Source organism: Cottoperca gobio, chromosome 5 (assembly GCF_900634415.1).
Source record: "Cottoperca gobio chromosome 5, fCotGob3.1, whole genome shotgun sequence".
In the NCBI taxonomy this organism is placed as follows: domain Eukaryota; kingdom Metazoa; phylum Chordata; class Actinopteri; order Perciformes; family Bovichtidae; genus Cottoperca; species Cottoperca gobio.
This window is the reverse complement of record NC_041359.1, coordinates 21748223-21766793: the sequence shown is the minus strand read 5'-3', so window position 1 is coordinate 21766793 and position 18571 is coordinate 21748223. Positions and strand designations below refer to the sequence as shown.

The 18571-nt window shown below is 39.7% G+C and overlaps 1 protein-coding gene across 1 annotated transcript in view; it reads right to left on the bottom strand.

Annotated features, from left to right (window-relative positions):
• cdh22 (cadherin 22) overlaps positions 1-18571 on the bottom strand; it is a 67822-nt gene that overhangs the window by 29147 nt on the left and 20104 nt on the right. The window contains exons 3-7 of the mRNA XM_029432325.1: positions 16130-16249; positions 12942-13109; positions 11164-11345; positions 9714-9970; positions 5666-5802 (exon numbers count right to left, since the gene is read on the bottom strand). Coding sequence (XP_029288185.1) covers positions 5666-5802; positions 9714-9970; positions 11164-11345; positions 12942-13109; positions 16130-16249 — 864 coding nt within the window. The remainder of the gene's footprint in view (positions 1-5665; positions 5803-9713; positions 9971-11163; positions 11346-12941; positions 13110-16129; positions 16250-18571) is intronic.

Genomic DNA, 18571 nt, shown 5'->3' with positions numbered 1-18571 from the left:
TCACTGTAAACGCTTAATGAAAAGCTATACACACTATTTTATGCTTCATAAATACCACAAAACATGATTGTATGAAAGAAATAACTTATATAATAACCAGCATTGACCTTGATGTTTCAAAAATCAATCCAGATTCATTTTCCTCAGGGAACTTTAAAGTGGTGGAATAATGTAACGTGATTGAGTTTCGCGTGAATGCTGGACATTTAGAGTCATCAAGAAATCCTAAAACAATGACCTCTTAAATTAACTTGTTACAAGGACAGCTAGGGTACATTTAAATACGTTTTGACAATTCTGGCAGGTTGCAACGCTCTGAATCTCCTCACTGGCACTCTCCTACTTGGCTGACTGCTAATGGAAACATTCTCTGCAAAACTGATTTACTTTGGCTTCTGAGAAGTTGTGTTCATACTTTGCCTTCACTGCTTTTATCAGTTCACTTGTGTTTTTGGATATCACACTTTGACATTATAGCCAACTTTTTCCAACTAGTACCACAGGCCTAGCATGTCAAACAAAAAAATGCACACTCACTCACTCACAAACAACAACGGTAAATGGACAGCTTTTATAGAGCGCATTTTCAATCTTTGTGATCACTCAAATCGCTTTACAACACATGTCAGCATTCACCCATTCACACAAATTCATACAGAGTCATACAGAGTCAGTGGCTACCATACAAGGTGCCCATCAGCTCGTCAGTAGGGATAACCATTCACACACACTCACACTCACGCACACTCACACACACTCACACACACCGTTGGCCATCGGGAGCAATTTGGGGTTCAGTATCTTGCCCAAGGACACTTCGACATGCTGACCGCAGGAGCTGGGGACCGAACCACCGACCCTCCGACCACTGGACGACCACAGAATTTGATTGGTCAATTACATTCTCATTTATATGATGTGCATAGGTTTAAGCAGCAACACTACTTGGATAGGACATTATTAATTTACCACATAAGCCCTTTATCTAAGGTGCTTAAAACTACAATTGTAAGACATGTTATTGTGACATTATGTTATTATTTAAATGAATGAGTCAACATTCACCTTTAGCTAATGGCAATCTTGAAGGTCTTACACTGCGACACACTAGAGAGATGCAAATTTTCATAAAAGTCAAATAAGTAATGGCAATCAGTGCAATACTGATTCTGAGCTCCAGTGGTGGATGCATCAAGTCTCATTAAAATGTATTAAGTTTGAATTGTCAATTCACAGATGATGAAGCAACCAAACAAAAGGTTCACTTCATATTCATCACAGGGAAGTCTGCTACTCTATAAGAGACATCATTACAGAATACACCACATTTACATAACTCTGAAGACTGGTATGTCTATGTACCCATTCATCTATACCAGGGGTGTCCAAACTGTGGTCCATTTTTAATTGGCCCGCAGCAAATTCTAAAAGTCTAATGGAATAAGGCCCAGATAGAAACTTGTGGTTGAATATTTTGTACTTCTTAGTTCTAACACAGAAACACAGTTTTGACTTGTCAGCTAACTTAAAACATCACATGTCAGATAAAGCTTGTGCTTTAGATTTTTACTGATTGCATGTGACGAGAGCACAGATGCGACGGACACCGCACAGCTGTTCATTTCTTTTGCGGGGAGTTGACGATAACTTTTGCGTTACGGAAGAGCTGCTTGGTCTTTGGAGTCTAAAGGGCACAACATAAGTCGAGCACGAGGACTTTACTACAGAGAATTTCAAGCTTTCCCGTCTGATGTCGATGCTGAATGTGGACGCACTCCACAGTTCTGATGTGCGCTGGCTGAGTCGCGGCTCCGTGCTGCAGCGGTTTTATTCCCAGAGATCAGAAATCGATCTGTTTTTGAAAGAGAAGGACCGACCTCTTCATGAGCTGAGAGACCCTCCATAGTTGGCATTTTTAGTTGATCTTACTGGTCATCTCAACACTGAACAAGAGCCTACTGCGCACATGAAAGCATTCTGTGTGAAGCTCCGTCTCTTTGAGACACAACTACGTAACTTTAATGTAGCGCACTTCCCCACTCAAATATGTGAGCAAACATTTTCTGTTAACTCTGAACAAAAGCAGATTGGGAACCAAAATGAGCGACAGCATCTCTGTGATGTCCTTCATATCTCAAACACCAAACTTCCTCCTGACCTGCAGCATCCTTCAGTCCAAAGCATCACTGCTCCCACTGAGTGCAACGCTGTTCCCATTATAGGAGAGTTAAAACATATATTACACAGTATTCATGTTAATATAACTACATTGTTCAATACATTCAGTCAATTAAAGTTGATAACACATCAACTAACCCAAATAGCTAGCCCAATAACTTATTGTTTAACAAGCTTGATATATATCCATTCCCCTTTTCCCTCATTCCCCCCCCCCCCCCCCCCCCCCCCCCGGTTTTTCTTTTAGGCAAGCCCAGCCCTTTGTATACTTTTTATTTGCCTTGAGTGTTCCCACAGACACTCTATTGCCTATACTACGCATGGCCATCATTTGACAAGAACATATGTCAAACTATCAAATGTAGGAAAGCAAAACACACATTATAAAACTGTTTAAGTATTCAGTATCTCCTCCTCCGCAGCTACACTGACAGTAAGGACACGTCAGTAATTACATAACAGGACGCATGAACCAGGTCACAGCCTCTGGTCCCTCATTACACATGATTATGTCTCCCCACCCTTGTTGACGGATTTGCTTTGCACTACAATAGCACCTAATACAATACATTCACCCAAGCAGAGCACTTGAAACACTCTGTGATGCATCATTTGTAAAAAATAAATAAAAAATAACATGCCTTGTTTTGGACTTTAACAAATTTCAACTCCCAATTTAATGTGACACACGTACTGTTCTACGCAAATAGGACATGCTTTTCTTTCCCCTTTCTACTTGAGATCAATTTTCTTTTGCATTTTCCAACTGTGATTGAAAAGAGACACTTATCTCCATGTGTGTGATTCATTTGGAGTGGGAGACAATAGTATTTTAACTGTATAAAAATCAAACAGCATGCATTTGTTTGCCAGACAGTGGGTGAGAAAAGTTATGCTGTAGAAAACGTCTCTTCCCTGTAACAGTGCAAGAGATAAAAACTTTCCAGCTACTTTGGTATCTTTTTGCCCTCAGGATGATGCTCTTTTTTCCACCTACCTGTCTGGGTAAAATAGCAGTTTTGCAAGGCAATATCATGCTTGCTATCAGTTCTCCAAAATTATATGTCACTCTAACTTACCCTGATATATTTCTATGGAGAAAAACTGTCAGAAGTACGAGCACCCCGGCTAGTGACAGCGCAGTTAAATGCTCCTACTGTACTTAGGGGGTTCTCTGTTCTCTGGAAGGGAGACAAGTACTATGCAGGGTGTCCACGTGTGCATGTTCAAATGCTGGGGTATCATTACAGTGCAGTCGGCTAATACTGCACATGAACCGAAACATATTTTACTTAGTGCACAGACACATGTGCGGTAATTGACTTCGAGTGTCTTTTTTTGCAGTTTTTTGTAGCCGGGGGTTAATCCTAGGGCACGGACTCCTAGCATTGTTAGAAAGCTGTTGTCACTTGTCGAATACTGATACAGCAGCAATGCAATAGTTCAAAGGTCAGTAATGGACTGGGGGAATAATTAAGGGCCATGTCACAAAACTCTAGTTTTAAACAATGTCTTCAGACAAGCTGACCTTGTGGCTCTCCAGCCTTAATGAGCAGAGGGACCCAACACAAAAAAAGATGAACAAAATCATTATGGAGAAAATGAAGTCCTGTCTTAAAATAATCTAGCTAGCTGCTTCACAATCCCCCCTCCCCCCACCTCCATTCCCATCTCTCTTGTGGTCTTTTTTGGCTTTCCATGTCTCTCCTTTTCTTTTTTTCTGTCTGCATCTACAGCTCTCAGGACTAACTGGTGATAAAAACAGCCTGAATGGGAATCCTGATGCCGTTGACCACTGACTCCGCTCGTCTGGATGTTTCTTTAGAAGGCAATGTGAGAGGCTTTATCTGTCAAGTGCAGGCGTGTGTTTATGTCTGATATTGGGAGGGTTAGGGCGATGTTAAATGTTCAATTAACATTAAAATGTGCCTATGACATAATGCCAAGCACAAAGAAGCGGAGCACAAAAGCTCGAATTGCTCTGGGAATTACAGCTCTGAAATAAAAAAAGACCCAGAGTCTAATTTGGTCTTAATGTTTGTGTTGGGTGAGAATGCTCACTGTTTAGTTTATGCTGTATTGATTATTGGAGTAATCACAGTTTGAGGCTGTATGAGAGAGGGACAAATATGAAGACATTTTAATATCAGCTTTGTCTATGTGCATTGTCTTCTTCCTTCTTGTTTGCAGGGGTGGTTACCAGTTACATGTGGAATGCAATCTCTGCTTTCGCTGCAATCCCAAAATCACTTCATCTGTATGAGATTGAAAAAGTGGGGAATACCAGACCTGCTCTTTTTTTTTTTTAACAAGTTTACTTCTAATGGTATTGTAATAACTTCCTAGCTCCCCCAAGTTATTACATTCTTCATTTTCCTTGCTATGACAAAAGGACCATAATGAGATAAAAAAAAATGTAAGCTCATCCTTCATTTTCAGGGATGTGTTTGTCAGCCCTAAAACACATGACACAATGATGACATGGATGGCCACTGAGAACTATGATGTCCTTGATGGGTTGGAAGAACATAGAAGAAGAAAAAGCTCAGTGTGTTTACAGCTGATCAGCTGCACACTGAACATTCAGTGAAGATATTTGTTAGCCAAAGGTAAAGAAAATGGTAGGAAACAACAACTTTGTCTAAAACTAAAAATAAGTCATCTATGTTTTTCTAATGATGTAAAAGTTGTGTTAACATTAGCAATGTTTGTTAATGATATGTTCAATTATAACCGGTACATTACAGCATCTAACACTACATCTTACACAAATGAATAGCATAAATATTGTACATTTTATGTACTATGATTTACTGGTGTTGGCATGTTTTGAGTTATTAATCCATTTTCATCCCACGGCACTTGGCACCAAAAGCTTTAGTAGCTAATGATCACAGCAGTTTGAGGATGTCTGTCACCCCTTATCACCCTGGTGGGAGTCGGCAAATGTTGGGAGAGCGAACGCTACTTGCTAACTCTCCATCACTGGCAGGCACTGGGTGCAGGCGAAGCTGGCCAACCAGAGCGATTTTAACTTTCTTGTTTCAAAGACTGACCAGTTAATTGTTCAAACAAATGCAAGTGTTATTTATAAGAGCCGTTTTAGTTGCCCCTTATCTAAGTTATGTAATTGGTTATTTAATTGTTCTCGTGATACAAGAAGGACAAGGCTGCTACATTAACTGTAATTGTGAAAGATTACAATATAAAGTTGAATTTTTATTGTTTGTTCATTTCATTGCTGTTATCTTGATGGTACATTTTGTTTTCATTCAAGATCCGCTGAACGAGAAGTTAAAACAACTCATTGTGTCTCAGAACCTGCAGGAGTTCATTCTACATACTTGTTTAACTGGATTTACACGGTAGTTTCAACAACTTTCAGAAACTTTGACAAGTTGACAAACTAATAATGTCACAACCTACTCTATAAAGATGTACAAATATTATGTTTGATAAGCACAATTTGGAATGGGAAGCAGTGTACCTGATTCTACCGCCCTCACAGTGATATTGTGCCAGCCTGCGGTCTCTCGGTCCAAAATCTTTCCCAGCGTGATGGCACCCGAATCAGGATCAATATGAAAGATCATCTCCTGGTCTGTGGTCCGATCGATGGAGAACCTGTAGCACACAAAACAGATACGATATAGATGATGAGAAAGGGAAGCAGTAAGTGAGAGGAAGAGCGAGACTAATTACACAAGAATCTCAAATTTTTCAATCATTTGGAGTAATTCTGCGGTTTTTTTCTTGAAAGCTTAACACAGACTCGGAGAGTTGACTTTGGGCAGCACTAAATAATAATAGCTCATACACAAGAGACCGGGGTTAAAGTAATTATATTTTAAAGGCATTTACTGGAGACTTGTCACCAGTCTGGTGACCCGAGTAGCACTGTGTCTCTTAACTGCAAGCGACTATAATAACTCTTTTTTTTCTTGCCTATTCAGAGTAAGAAAATAATCATTAAATTTTCATTGTGCACTCTGGAAAAACCACAAATGCATCTTTCCTTCTAGGGGTACGTGGTGCTCGGTAAAGATTGGTGAGTCAACAAAATGCACTGAAAGGTTTCTTTGTTCTTAGTCCAGTAGTCCTTAGTCCCCCCCCCCCCCCCCCACACACACACACACACACACACACACAGCTGGCTGGCTTACTTGTGCCCACATAAACCATAATAAAGTTCCATGGGCATTATAAGCTCTTAAGGCCTCTCTGAAAAACATGCCAGCAAGTATTCTCCTGTCTCATGAGAATATCAGTCACATGTTGTATAAATAAAAGATAATTTCAAGAGAACCATATGCTAAACTGATGTGGCAGAACACCACAGGCTTCTGATCATGTGTGGGTGTAGAAATTCATTTGCATTTGTATTTAATTCAAGTCAGCAAATGTCAATATATGAAACTGATTAATTACTCCAGAAGGACAAATATTTCTTTCAGTTTTTATTAGAAACCTTTGCTTTGGATAAAATGCCTGCAAGATAATGTACGTTTGAACTCTGCTCACATGAAAATCAGCTCTTGCGTTTAACGATGGGCACTGATGCACACAGGGGCGAATTGACCTTTTGCGGCCAATAAACCTGCATAAATAAGACAAAAAAAGCAGTGTAATTCTCAAAGCACCTGCAATGGGTAAAACGCGTCCCTAACTGTGCTACCAAATACATAGCGTCTCAGTGCTCCTGTGATAGTGGGATGTGATGATATTAGCACGTATTTAAATGAGATGCTATGTATCGTTTGGGGCAAAGTTGGCCCCATTGTAAGCAAATGAGCCTCAATGCAAAAACAGTCCACTTTGCAAAGATCACTGCTTGCAGCGACACACAGTAACATATAAATTATTAGCGTCTTCAGAGAGTTGCTGGTAACTGCATTTATTTATACAGGGTGTCTCGCCCAGACTTTCCAATGATCACGGCAGCAGTGATTGTAGCCAGGCGAAGGCATCGTCACACTTCACTCAACCTCAATTATTTTTGGGACGCAGTGACAGAATGCAATAACAGAAAAATAAATAAATAAAGCTCTTCTACTTTTTCTTCTTTTTTTAATACATGAGAGTAAAAACTAATAAATGTATTATATAAACAAATAATTTCTTCCCACTACCGCCACAAAACAAGGGCAAACTGTACTCAAAAGTTAGCGCTGTATTATCATTAGCACAATATTTTTGTGAATCGGACCTTGAGATGAGGGCAGTAGCACTATGCATTGAGCATCACTTGTAACAGCTATCAGCAATCCACTGTATGTGAATGAACTTCACACCTCAGTGTTTAACAGGTGTTTTACCTGAGGTAACTTCCACAAGGACAAACATACACTCTTTATGTCTATCTGTATTCTGTATCTGTCCATATTCAACCCTGTTACATCTAGAATGAACATAAATCCCAATCTTGTTTTATCTTTTTCTTCCATTGCAGTCAAAAAATAAATAAAAAGGCAACCCTTAATTAGTTTTGAACATTCTTGTCGACCCAAATGTCGACTATGACTATTATTCAATAGTGAACAAAGAGTGATCCTTTGGTTTCCAGTACTTTTTTTTGTAGGATGGGAGTGGGGGGGGGGGGCATCATCACTTTGTCTTTAGTCTCTTAACAATCCTTTAGCACATAAACACTGTCTCTCACACCATCAGAATCAAAGAAGCTCTTTCTTTCCAACACAATCCGCCTGCATCACAAAGAACAAAGTTGGCTGCTTCACACATGGGTTTCCACATCCCCATTATAGGCATAGTAGTATTTACGTCCCCTAAACTCGAGAATAATTGTGTTTCCTGGTTTGTTTCGTTTTGAAAAGTTTTGACAAGTGCATCTAAGCTGCCAGCTGTTTGATAACCTGCTCAACGTTTTTCTTTGTTTCAGTTGTTACGCGAATACTGGTTCCATTTGCAGCATGTTTTTATTGTGGTAGAATGAATCTCTCACCAATACAAGGTCTCGCTCATCAGATTCGCACATATTTCCATTACAACCTAATCACTCAGGGTGCATGATGATGATGAGTTCAAATAAAGTCTGTTGCCTGATGCCAGAGGCCATGAGTCCACTATCTTTGCCAAGCAGGTGGCTCTCAGCCAACCTCCCTCCCTCCGATTCATTAACTCTTTCATCCCCTTACTCGAACACATGCACAAACATGCACACACACACACACACACTTACACACACTCATATATTCTTGCACACGTATCACATGCACACGTTCAGCTGCCAAGACACTGGTGAAGAACAGATCTGCCATTGTGTTGTACTTTATTACACCTGGAACTCTGAGCCTCATGCATTTTTAAATGAGGTAATTTTCACAGGCACTGCGTGTGTCTGTGTTTACTGCGTCAGTGAGACTGTCTCAGCCCTTATCTACTTTCCCCTCTCACACTGAAATAGCTCTTCTGAGGACGTGTAAACCGCAGACCTTGGTACAGAAGATTACCAGAAGATATTGTTTTTATCACACACAGTGATCTGAGAGAAAAAAAAAAATCATACAGTTCAGCTTCATCCATTGTACAAGTCCTACCGTTTACCGTTTACCGTTTGCTTTGCCTTTCACTCCATCTTCAAGAGGAATTGTTAAAAGAAAATGTTGCTGCCTATGTATCTACTTGCAGCTAGTGAGTTATCGTTCTTTTTCATACTATAATTTCTTTTGGTAAAGTAATATACAGTTCATGCAGGATGCATTGAGTGCATGATAATGGGCTTTTGGAGTGCCCCTTCCAAGCCATATATAAATAAGCTACTAATTGTCACGTAAAACTTGTAATTATTCCTATTCAGCAGTAACCTTTTATTGCCAATGTTTTGCTTGATATATCTTTTTAGGATACCTACTGCTGCGAAAAGCCGCATTGTGCCTCCAATATCTAAGTACTGTTTTGAACTTGTTATTAAATTATTATTCATTTATTATATGCCACATTTTTAAACACAGCCAAACAATTTTCTTTCATAGCTAATTTAATAATATTACTAAATCATATCACACATGTTCAGCAATACTGTTGGATCAGAAACAATTCACTCCTTTAAATCTCCACTATACATTATATTATATTTTAAATAGCAGGTCTGTAGATTGCAATTTCTTTTTACACTTCATAGTGAGAACTTTTGTATATTCCTTGAACACTTTTGCTAATGTCTGCACAAATCTACCACTTCTAAAAACAGCACATCTCTTTAATTTTAATTCAGATATATTGTACACACCTTTACAGTATTATATTTTAATTTTTCTTTCTTTTCTTTTCATATTATTTTCTTCTATTATATATTTATGTTTCTTTTGACTTTTGACTATTTAAAATGGTGTGTTTATGTTATGTACTAATTCTCTGTACCTAAAAACCAGATTCTGATTTGCATGTAAATGTGTAATCCATATGGTCAGTATACATCGATAGTGGTTTTGGGATTATAGTCTGATATACATTATACTATTTATAACACTATAATGCATTTTTGCTTGGTGTAGTTAGCACTAGATTCCTTGCCGTACCTGACAGGTGTATTCTTCACATCTGGATCCCTGGCGGTGATGACGCCGACCAGTGCTCCTACTTTGGCATCCTCCTGCACTTCCATGGTAGCGCCCTCTGCTGGTTGAAAGATAGGTGGCTCATCTATGTCCGACACGCTGACCCGGACAATGGTCTGGTCTCGGAAGGAACCCAGGTCCACGAAGCGAGGGTCAACATGCTTATTTACCGCCTCCACCACGACATTGTGTGTGCGCTTGCTCTCGAAGTCCAGTGGCTAAAAGAAAAATAAGATTCTGTTTCAAAGAAATGTCTCATTCTACAGTAAGCCACAGTAAGAAGTGGTGTGTTCAGTACTGGTGCTGATTGCCAGAAACTGTATTGCAAACAATCCTGATGAATAAGATCAGACTGTTAAAATATAAATTCCAGCCATCACTGGCAGCACTTGGCCAGTACATCAGTGTGCACGTATCACTTCTTGTTCAAGTCTTTATTTTCCGCAGCTCCAGCTAACCTCTAGGTCATCACCATTGGTAGCTAGAATGATTAAGACGGCCACATTGATGACAGTCCATTGAACCAAAATACTGCTGCAGGCTGAGTGTTCAATGTTCATTCTGCAATCAGGCCCCGTTCACGACAGCGATGTGTCACTTAGGAGAAACACTTTGAACTATGTGAATCTGTGTATTTCAATGAAAATGTACTACTGCTAGCGTTCTGCATTGTATGCCAAAGTGAAAAAGAGTTCAAGTTTTGAAGAAACACAGCGGTACAGTGAGTATCTGTCAGACCCCAGTAAGAAACCAATGATCATCAATCATCAAACCCAAACAATCATCTCTCTTTCTCCATTTCCTCAGCACACATTGAGTTTCTCTGTCCTAACAGGGCCTAAGAGCTGTTCAGCTTATTGACTAGAGATTCAGCTGCTGGGAGTAAAAGGAGCCTTAACAGTTTTTTTGTTGAACGCTAACCAGCAGAGGCCCAGTCACTTATTGATTTCTAGCAAACAGAATCCCAATCACTTTTCTTTAGATTCTGCCAGACATGGTAGGGACAGGGACTGTTTGTGACAAAGCAGCTTTAGATATCATTTAAACTTTTAGAATAAAAACAAAACAACTAGCATACCTGGTAATGATACCTGGTTGAATTTTTTAGTCACGCTTTTCCAGCCATCTCTTGATTTTTGTTTATAATAACGGTGCACACACAATTGTGTTTATACATTTGTAACAGAAGCAGAAAATAGCTCTTAGCTAGTTCATTTAGCTTGTTGGTGGCATGCTGTGGAGACTGCATTACCAAACAGTGTTTGCAATGAAAAGTGGGTATTTAACTTTAGTTTTTAAAGACAAAGTGTTGTGTATTTGTATGTTGTTGTGCCTTTATACTGGTACAAAAAAGTATTGACTGAACAGACATTAATTACTGCAGTGCAGCATTCCTTTAAGTGAACTGTACCTTCTTGATGGAGACAATAGCTTCCTGTGTATCTACATCGGTGGTGACCTTGAAGAGCTCCCCTTCCTCTTTGATCAGATAGCTCATGTCTGTGTTCTCTCCCATGTCTGCATCTGTGGCAATGATGCGTCCAACTGGTGTCCCCACAGCCGCCCCCTCTGACACAGAAAACTGGTACATCTCTGGTATATGGAGTAGGTGGTCGGAGGTGGAAATCGCATTGACGGATAAAACAAGGAGAGTTAGGTTTTGCAAAGCAACCGAGGGATGCACTGACAAAAAAATCAGTGTAGGTGTATAAAACACCACAAAAGAAGAAGGATGAGAGACAAACGTAGCGTGGAAAAGAGGAAAAACAACACCAGTGGAGGAAAGATATGGATGGATGGCTGTAGGTGGAAAAAGGAGGGTGGGGATATTGGTAGAAGAGATGGATAGGGAGCAAAAACTGAAAAGTGCGAGGAGGAAGAGATGAGAGTGTAACAAAGATAAAGAGGCTAAAGAGAGGAAGAGATTTATGGAAAAGAAGTTGGGATGGGATTATAATGAAAGAACAGCAACACGTAGACTTCAGGCGGTTATTGTCAGTGAGGTTGTTGCATTCACAGAAAAGGAAGTGTATAAAATAATCTATCTTTTGTCCACACACAACAGTGTCCTCCATCTGAACACATCACAGTTGACACTATCCTTACTTATTTGCCTACCTATAATAATTCACATTGGATTTACGTTACATCCCTGTTACAAACAGATTGATACAATATGCACTTGTAACTGGATTGAAATTGTATTAATGAAAGGAACAATAATAAAGCATGCATTACATTTACTGAGTGATCTGCACGATCAAGTATATGATGACTTTTATTTGTGCTGACTCATGTCGTCAAACCCTAAATCTGAAGAAAAAAAGAACGAACTGAGTAAAGTGTATCAGATTTGACAGAGTTCATTACGGAAGACATTAAAAGATACTAGTAAGCAAATAAAACTTTATTGTTCCCAAAGGGGATATAATAAGAAAACATCAACAGCATGCGATCTTCTTTATACAAAAACATGAAAAGGTGTGTGGAGACATATCAAATACAATCAACCACACTGTCAGATGCTGTTCCCCCGGCTGTATCACAAGTAATAGTGTTGTGATTTAACGCCAAAAAAAGTGCTATGCTATTCATAAAACTAATTACTTTTCAGTTAGCGGTAGCATTTAGCACGTTAGCATGGCATTGATTGAGAAGGATACCCCACGTGGTGCTAGTGAAACGTGACTTTTAAGTTCACTCACTTTTTACTGTGTTACATGTACTGTTGGTGCAATATGTTGAACAATAAACCTGATCAAAGGTTTAGCCGTTTACTTCATAGAAGACTTTCTTTCAACTGAAATAGGTCTGTGTGATTAGCTTCATGTTTGAACTCCATCTGTGGAAAGACACGTGGAAACCATTCAGCCCCAAAAAACGACCTCACCATTAATACCATCACATTACAATCAGGGAAAAATCAACCATATTGATTCAGTCCTCTCTTGATCCTCGCTTAAAAAGAATACGGTGGGACGTAAGAATGTACTATTTTGTTCCGGGCTGCTGTTGATTTCTCGGACTACATGCATTCAGTTCGGTCGCTGTCAGTGGCCTGCGGGCTGCAAACTATATTGTGTTTTTTATTCACTTTCTTTTCTCCCACTCTTACTACAACTCTTTTCCTCCTGTGTCTCACCATCTCTTTCTCTGCCTAAAGTGTGTTCATGTGCGGGATACACTCACTCTGTGGGAAGCGCGGTGGGTTGTCATTAACATCTGTGATCACTATGGTCACCGTGGTGGAGCCTGAGAGACCACCCATTTGTCCTGCCATGTCTGTTGCCTTGACGACCAACTCGTACCGATCCTGTGTCTCACGGTCCAAATCTGCCACTGCTGTCATGATGATTCCTAATGATTGAGACGTGGAGGAGAGAAACAGAGAGAGAGAGAGAGAGAGAGAGAGAGAGAGAGAGAGAGAGAGAGAGAGAGACAGTGAGGAAGAGTAGTAAGTGAGAGTAATGTAAAGATAACATTAGTGCTTAGCACTTACTATATTTACCCTCTCAGTTTGAATATCAACTTCTGCTAAGCACTGTTTTATGGAGACACAAGTGCAGCGCATACCATTTCACCTCCTCCGACTGGCGGGATGGAGGAGATTGTGTCATATTTGCGCCTCAGCTCATACACCATTTTATGGCTCAGCTGTATTAAAATGAATAATATATAGGGGCAGAATGAAGGCAAACCTCAGCCACACTGAACAGCATCACAATCCCTCTATGGTTGGTAAGACTGCACTCAAACCTGAGAAGTGGATTTTCAAAGAGCAAGTGAGGGACATAGAGAAATTGATTTACTTTAGTAAGTGAGTTAGAAGGTGCAAAGAGGTAGAAAAAAAAAAACTAAAAGCAATGGCTTCATTTACTCCGGGGTGAAAAATGCTGTTGCATTTGAACAGTTAGAAGTCAGCTAAAAGCAGGACATTGAGTCGTGCTGGTCTTCCAATTTGAATAACTATTATAAAATGTAATTTCAACTAAAGATCAGCAGAACAACAAAGCTTAACAAACTATTGTAGACACATATCTGGTCGGCTTACTGTGACCAAATGCAGACCAACGCTATTAAAAGATCATGTTAGATCTGGACCATGACGTCTTGACGGTGTTCGGATGAGAGTATATGACGTTCAATTTGTCATGGTTATGGTCTATATAATCTATGTTTGGTTACTTGGTTAACAGCCAGCATTGTGGTCTTTCTTTGTATTCTATAAATGTATCCCTCACAAACTAGCACTTGGTTTAAAAGAGACATTCTCCTTGTTGGCCGAGCAGCATAGCTGGCTGGTTTACTGTGCAAGTAGTAATATATTTCTACTTTACCCCTTGGGATTTTCCACATCAGAATCTATTGATGCATTTCCTTGGCTTGGTGTGCAGTATCACTCCCAAAGGTTTGCATTGTGTTGGGTATACAACTCACTGATTCCAGTCACATTTAGCCCAGGGCCATGTTCTATGAGTAGCCAAAATACAGTCCATGCAGCACTGGAGTTAAGGAGGGAGACAGATGACATGCTCCTCTTTCATCCATCAAAGGCCAGAGGGAATGCATCTAAATTAGGGCTGTCACTAGTAATGCCCCAATCCACAGCTAGTACACAGAACCATTGCTCCAACATCCTGCTAGAGACTGTAGATGACTCTACATGGCCTGTATTCATGAATGCAGTGAGTTAAGTCTATGCGGTCTATATTCCAATGCATATCACGCATCCTTAACATTAACCAATTTAAACGAGTAATAGGGCTGTGTACACCGACTGTGAAATAGAGCAGCCTCAGTATGAAAATGCATTACATTAATATAAAAGAAATGATGATGTTCCAATATTTTTTTACTCAAATTAATTGCATTTCTGTGTTCATCTCGCTTGGCAGTGGAAATCTAATTCTACTGTGTATCTACGGTATCCACCTGTCCTGCTTTTTGGTCCTTGGCTACTATCAAAAATGAAAAGCCAATCTAAGGTGTCAACTTTCCTTTTGCGTTTGTCAGAAACGCATTTAATCTGCCGCTGCATGCATAATGATCTGTACATATTTCTTCAAAATGTTCTTAAACCACTGAAGATGATTGAACAATACTTTATTCCCAGATAAAGGTGCACTTTATTTTAGATCTATTGTTAAATTACAACAGAATAAGATAATAATCGGTAATAAAATAGCACTTAATATAGTTAAATTAAGACTAATTCCTATAATTTAAATGTTTTATTAAAAATAAGTCTATGTAGTTTTCAATTTAACAATTACATCATGTTTTCTACCTTAAAATGAATAAAAATAAATAGATCAGTTGTAGTAAAATCACCCCTTTGACTCAGATACAAACACCTACAGACAATTGCAGAATGGCCCAAGTGACAGAAACAACACAGTGACTCTTCAGTTTGTTGTCCGGGTGAGTGAGAGTGATATTAATGAGGCAGATTTCACAGCTGTTTTGTCTCCTCTTTCATTTTGACCTTCTTGACTCACACCTATTAGGCTGGCCCGTCTGCCTACAAAATGGGAACAGGGGGTGGGTAGTTGGGAGTCCTGAGACACGAACTGGAATGAACCATCCAGTCTCCTGGCTAGTCCCACCAAGGCAGAGCCATTTATCATCCATGCACCCAGGCTGACCAAATCAAAGTGGTAGAGACCAAAAAAGGAATCATTAAAACTTTAGTGCTTTTCCCCTGGGGGGGGGCATTCGAAGGCAACACTGACGCTAAGCTACTCTTGAAGAACTCATGGCCAGTCCTATAAGCCCTAGGCCAGTAGGGCCATAGGGAATTATACATTATATAGCTGGGGGAGAATCTGAATAGGGTAAATCTGGATCAGGTGGAAAGATAACGCATGATTTTGATATAATGGTCGGTAAAAACTGGTGGGAAAATAAATTAAGCTTGTACAGTAGGCTTTACTATGCTACCCAGGGCATTTGGTATGATGGACATCACTAAAGTCTAAACAAAATCAATAAAACAGGCAGTTACAATTTTATATGTGTATTTATTAACTTTCTTTGCCCTGAATGCCCAGTTAAAATGTGCAATGTTTATGCTCACTTGTACGAAATAGGTTTAAGGCTTGAAGGTGACACTAAACTCTGTGTTGAGTCATTTATGCCATATGGTATTTTGAGTATACTAAAAAGAAGCCAGTACTTACTGGCTAAAACCTTATGAAGTTGCTTGTTTTTGGCCAATTGATTTTATGTTTTTTGGCCACACATTGTGATTGATCTGGGAATTGTGGTCTCTGAGCTTTAGATTGCTTAAGGTTTTGTGAGAAAAGGAGCACAAGAAAATCTTCCAAAGAAAAAGCAGGTGTAGGGAGGGCTGAATGTGTGGCTGTTATCATTCTTACCTGTGTGTCTGTCAACAGTGAAAATCTTTTCTCCATCCAATACGCTGTATACCACTCTGGCACTGCTTCCGTATGTAGGGTCATCGGCATCTGATGCAGTAACCTTCATAACGGACGTTCCTGTTGAAAAAAGAGAATAAAAGCTTCTGAGCCAAAAGGTCATTGGGGAAAAACATGCTAAAATGTAGTTAAGTTAGTGTCTACATTCTTATGGAAGAGCAGATGTGGGTAAGTGGGTGTTTTCTTTGTCTGTTTTTGTAAAACTCTGATACTTCTCTCTTTCTGAGCACCACTAAGAGTTTAACACCTTTAGAGCGAGGACATTTGAACAAAAGTAGGACATACTCGAATGTCCTTGTTCTTTTAATGAGTGGTTTGAGGGCGACACCTTGTTGGGGTTAGACACACGGTTGTGATGCTTCAGGTTGTGAGAAAGGGAATGCATCATATCAATAAGGAGGACTCACAAGTATAGTAGCAGTAATGTACGTGTGCACCTGCATACTTGATTATACTTAGGAAAGGCGGGTTAATGTATGTGGCTACTGCTTGCACCAGGTAGCTATTTCATCTCTATGCATATCATTTTCTAAACACCTTTTTTGATGTTTAAAATTACCTTTTCAATAAACCGATGCTCAGGAGTTGTTTTGCTCAGAAGTTGCGCTCAGAGATGAAAGAAAACATTGAGTCATAAAGTCAACGTATCTTCAAAGCGCGTAAGTAGCTTAAAAATTCTACAACAAACAATTACTCGTGATTACAGGCACTTAGGCAGAGAATGGACTCCTTTCCACATGAAGCCTCAAAATTTGGATTTGTGGAGCAACAATGTTAAAGTCATTTTTCTCACTCAGTGTATTATATTTGTCAACAGTGTGCTTTCACATGCCTCTGGCAGCAAATAGGCCTACGCTGGCGCATCTCTCCATTTAGTCACACATTTTAGTTAAAGCTCGGCCTAAAGCCTATAAAACTTTAAGATTCTTTGATTTGATTTGATTTATTAATAGCGCATGAGAAACGAACATTCATAAAAGACAATATGTATAATAACAGAATGTGCAAGGGAGGCGAAAAGCCTGTTGTTTCTTTTTAGGTTAAGAAACAACCGTATAGCCGTAATTGCCTTTTAGCAAGTGAGCACATTTTATCCATCTATAAATATGTTCCCTTACAGGAAAAGGAAAATAAAAGGGGGATGTTATTGGGCGCCATAGGTCTTCAAGGACAAGGAGTCGGTCTTTGTCTCCCTCCCTCTGGCCAATGCTATGGGTAATTACTGACAGCTGGTGTTGTCGACCAAAGGTCACCGCTGTAGCCTTTCTCAGAGCCCTGTCATGCTACTGTCCAGCCACATAATGGCCATATGCTAATGATGCTAATTAGCGTGAAGTGTCAGACCACTGTTTGTTTCCTGTCATCCAATGTAGATCCTAAGGGGGAAAGAGGGAGTGAAAGCAAGTGGATTATCATTAAAGTCACCCGGCAATTAAATCAGACAGCTCAGATCACTATCCTGTTGCCGTCACCTTTAGCACTCTTTCGTTCTCGCTGTATGTAAAGAGGAAGTAGCCTGTTTGCATGTGAACATATAGATAGCATATAATGCGGCACTTTACCTTGTCGATGAAACAAATGAGGGTGTGCTATTTTGAGGCTATATTCAACTATGTGGCAATGTTACAAATGAGCTCAAAGGTAAATTATCCTTAGAAACACAAAAATGACACTGTCAACAACCTTGTGTGGATCTCAGTTAAGTCCTGATAAATTAAACCTCCCAGTGGATACATAGCATTGCATATATATTATTTCCTGAGTCGCATCATACAGTCATTGCCCCATCCATACCAAAGTGCACATCCACCCGGATCCTTAGAAGATGGAGATATGCTGCATCCCAGGAGCGGGATGAGTGAGATGTCATATTCTTATCATATTAAAAACATAAGGCTGTTTTGGTATTTTCATTACTGGCAGCAGGCAAAACTTTGCTAATTCTGTCTACCTGGTTGGCTCTACCGCTGTGGGTCCAACAAAGCCATTTTCGTCCAAGGGATTACTTCCTTATCTTAATTTTCCCCAGGTAACAATCAGTTTGATGCTCAGCTGTTTCTAGGTACTGGCTGGCAGCGACGTCAGATGGCTTGGAAGAACTATATAAATGCAAATGCTTCTTTATTGTGTTTATATTAAAAAAGAGAAGTGAAGCAGTGAATTTGGCACTTGGGTTCTTATTAAAGCTCTGGCTTGCATCAGTGTTTTCAGTGGGAGAAGTCATTACTTACAGTATCTGTTGGCATGCTTGGCATCACACTTAAGCAGATTCTACTGTTGATGGACTTGTGGGAATTCAATAAAAATTATTGACTTTCTCAGATTCGAATGTAATGCATATTGCAGTAATAGAAGTATGTCTAATGGAGAGAAACTGGAGAC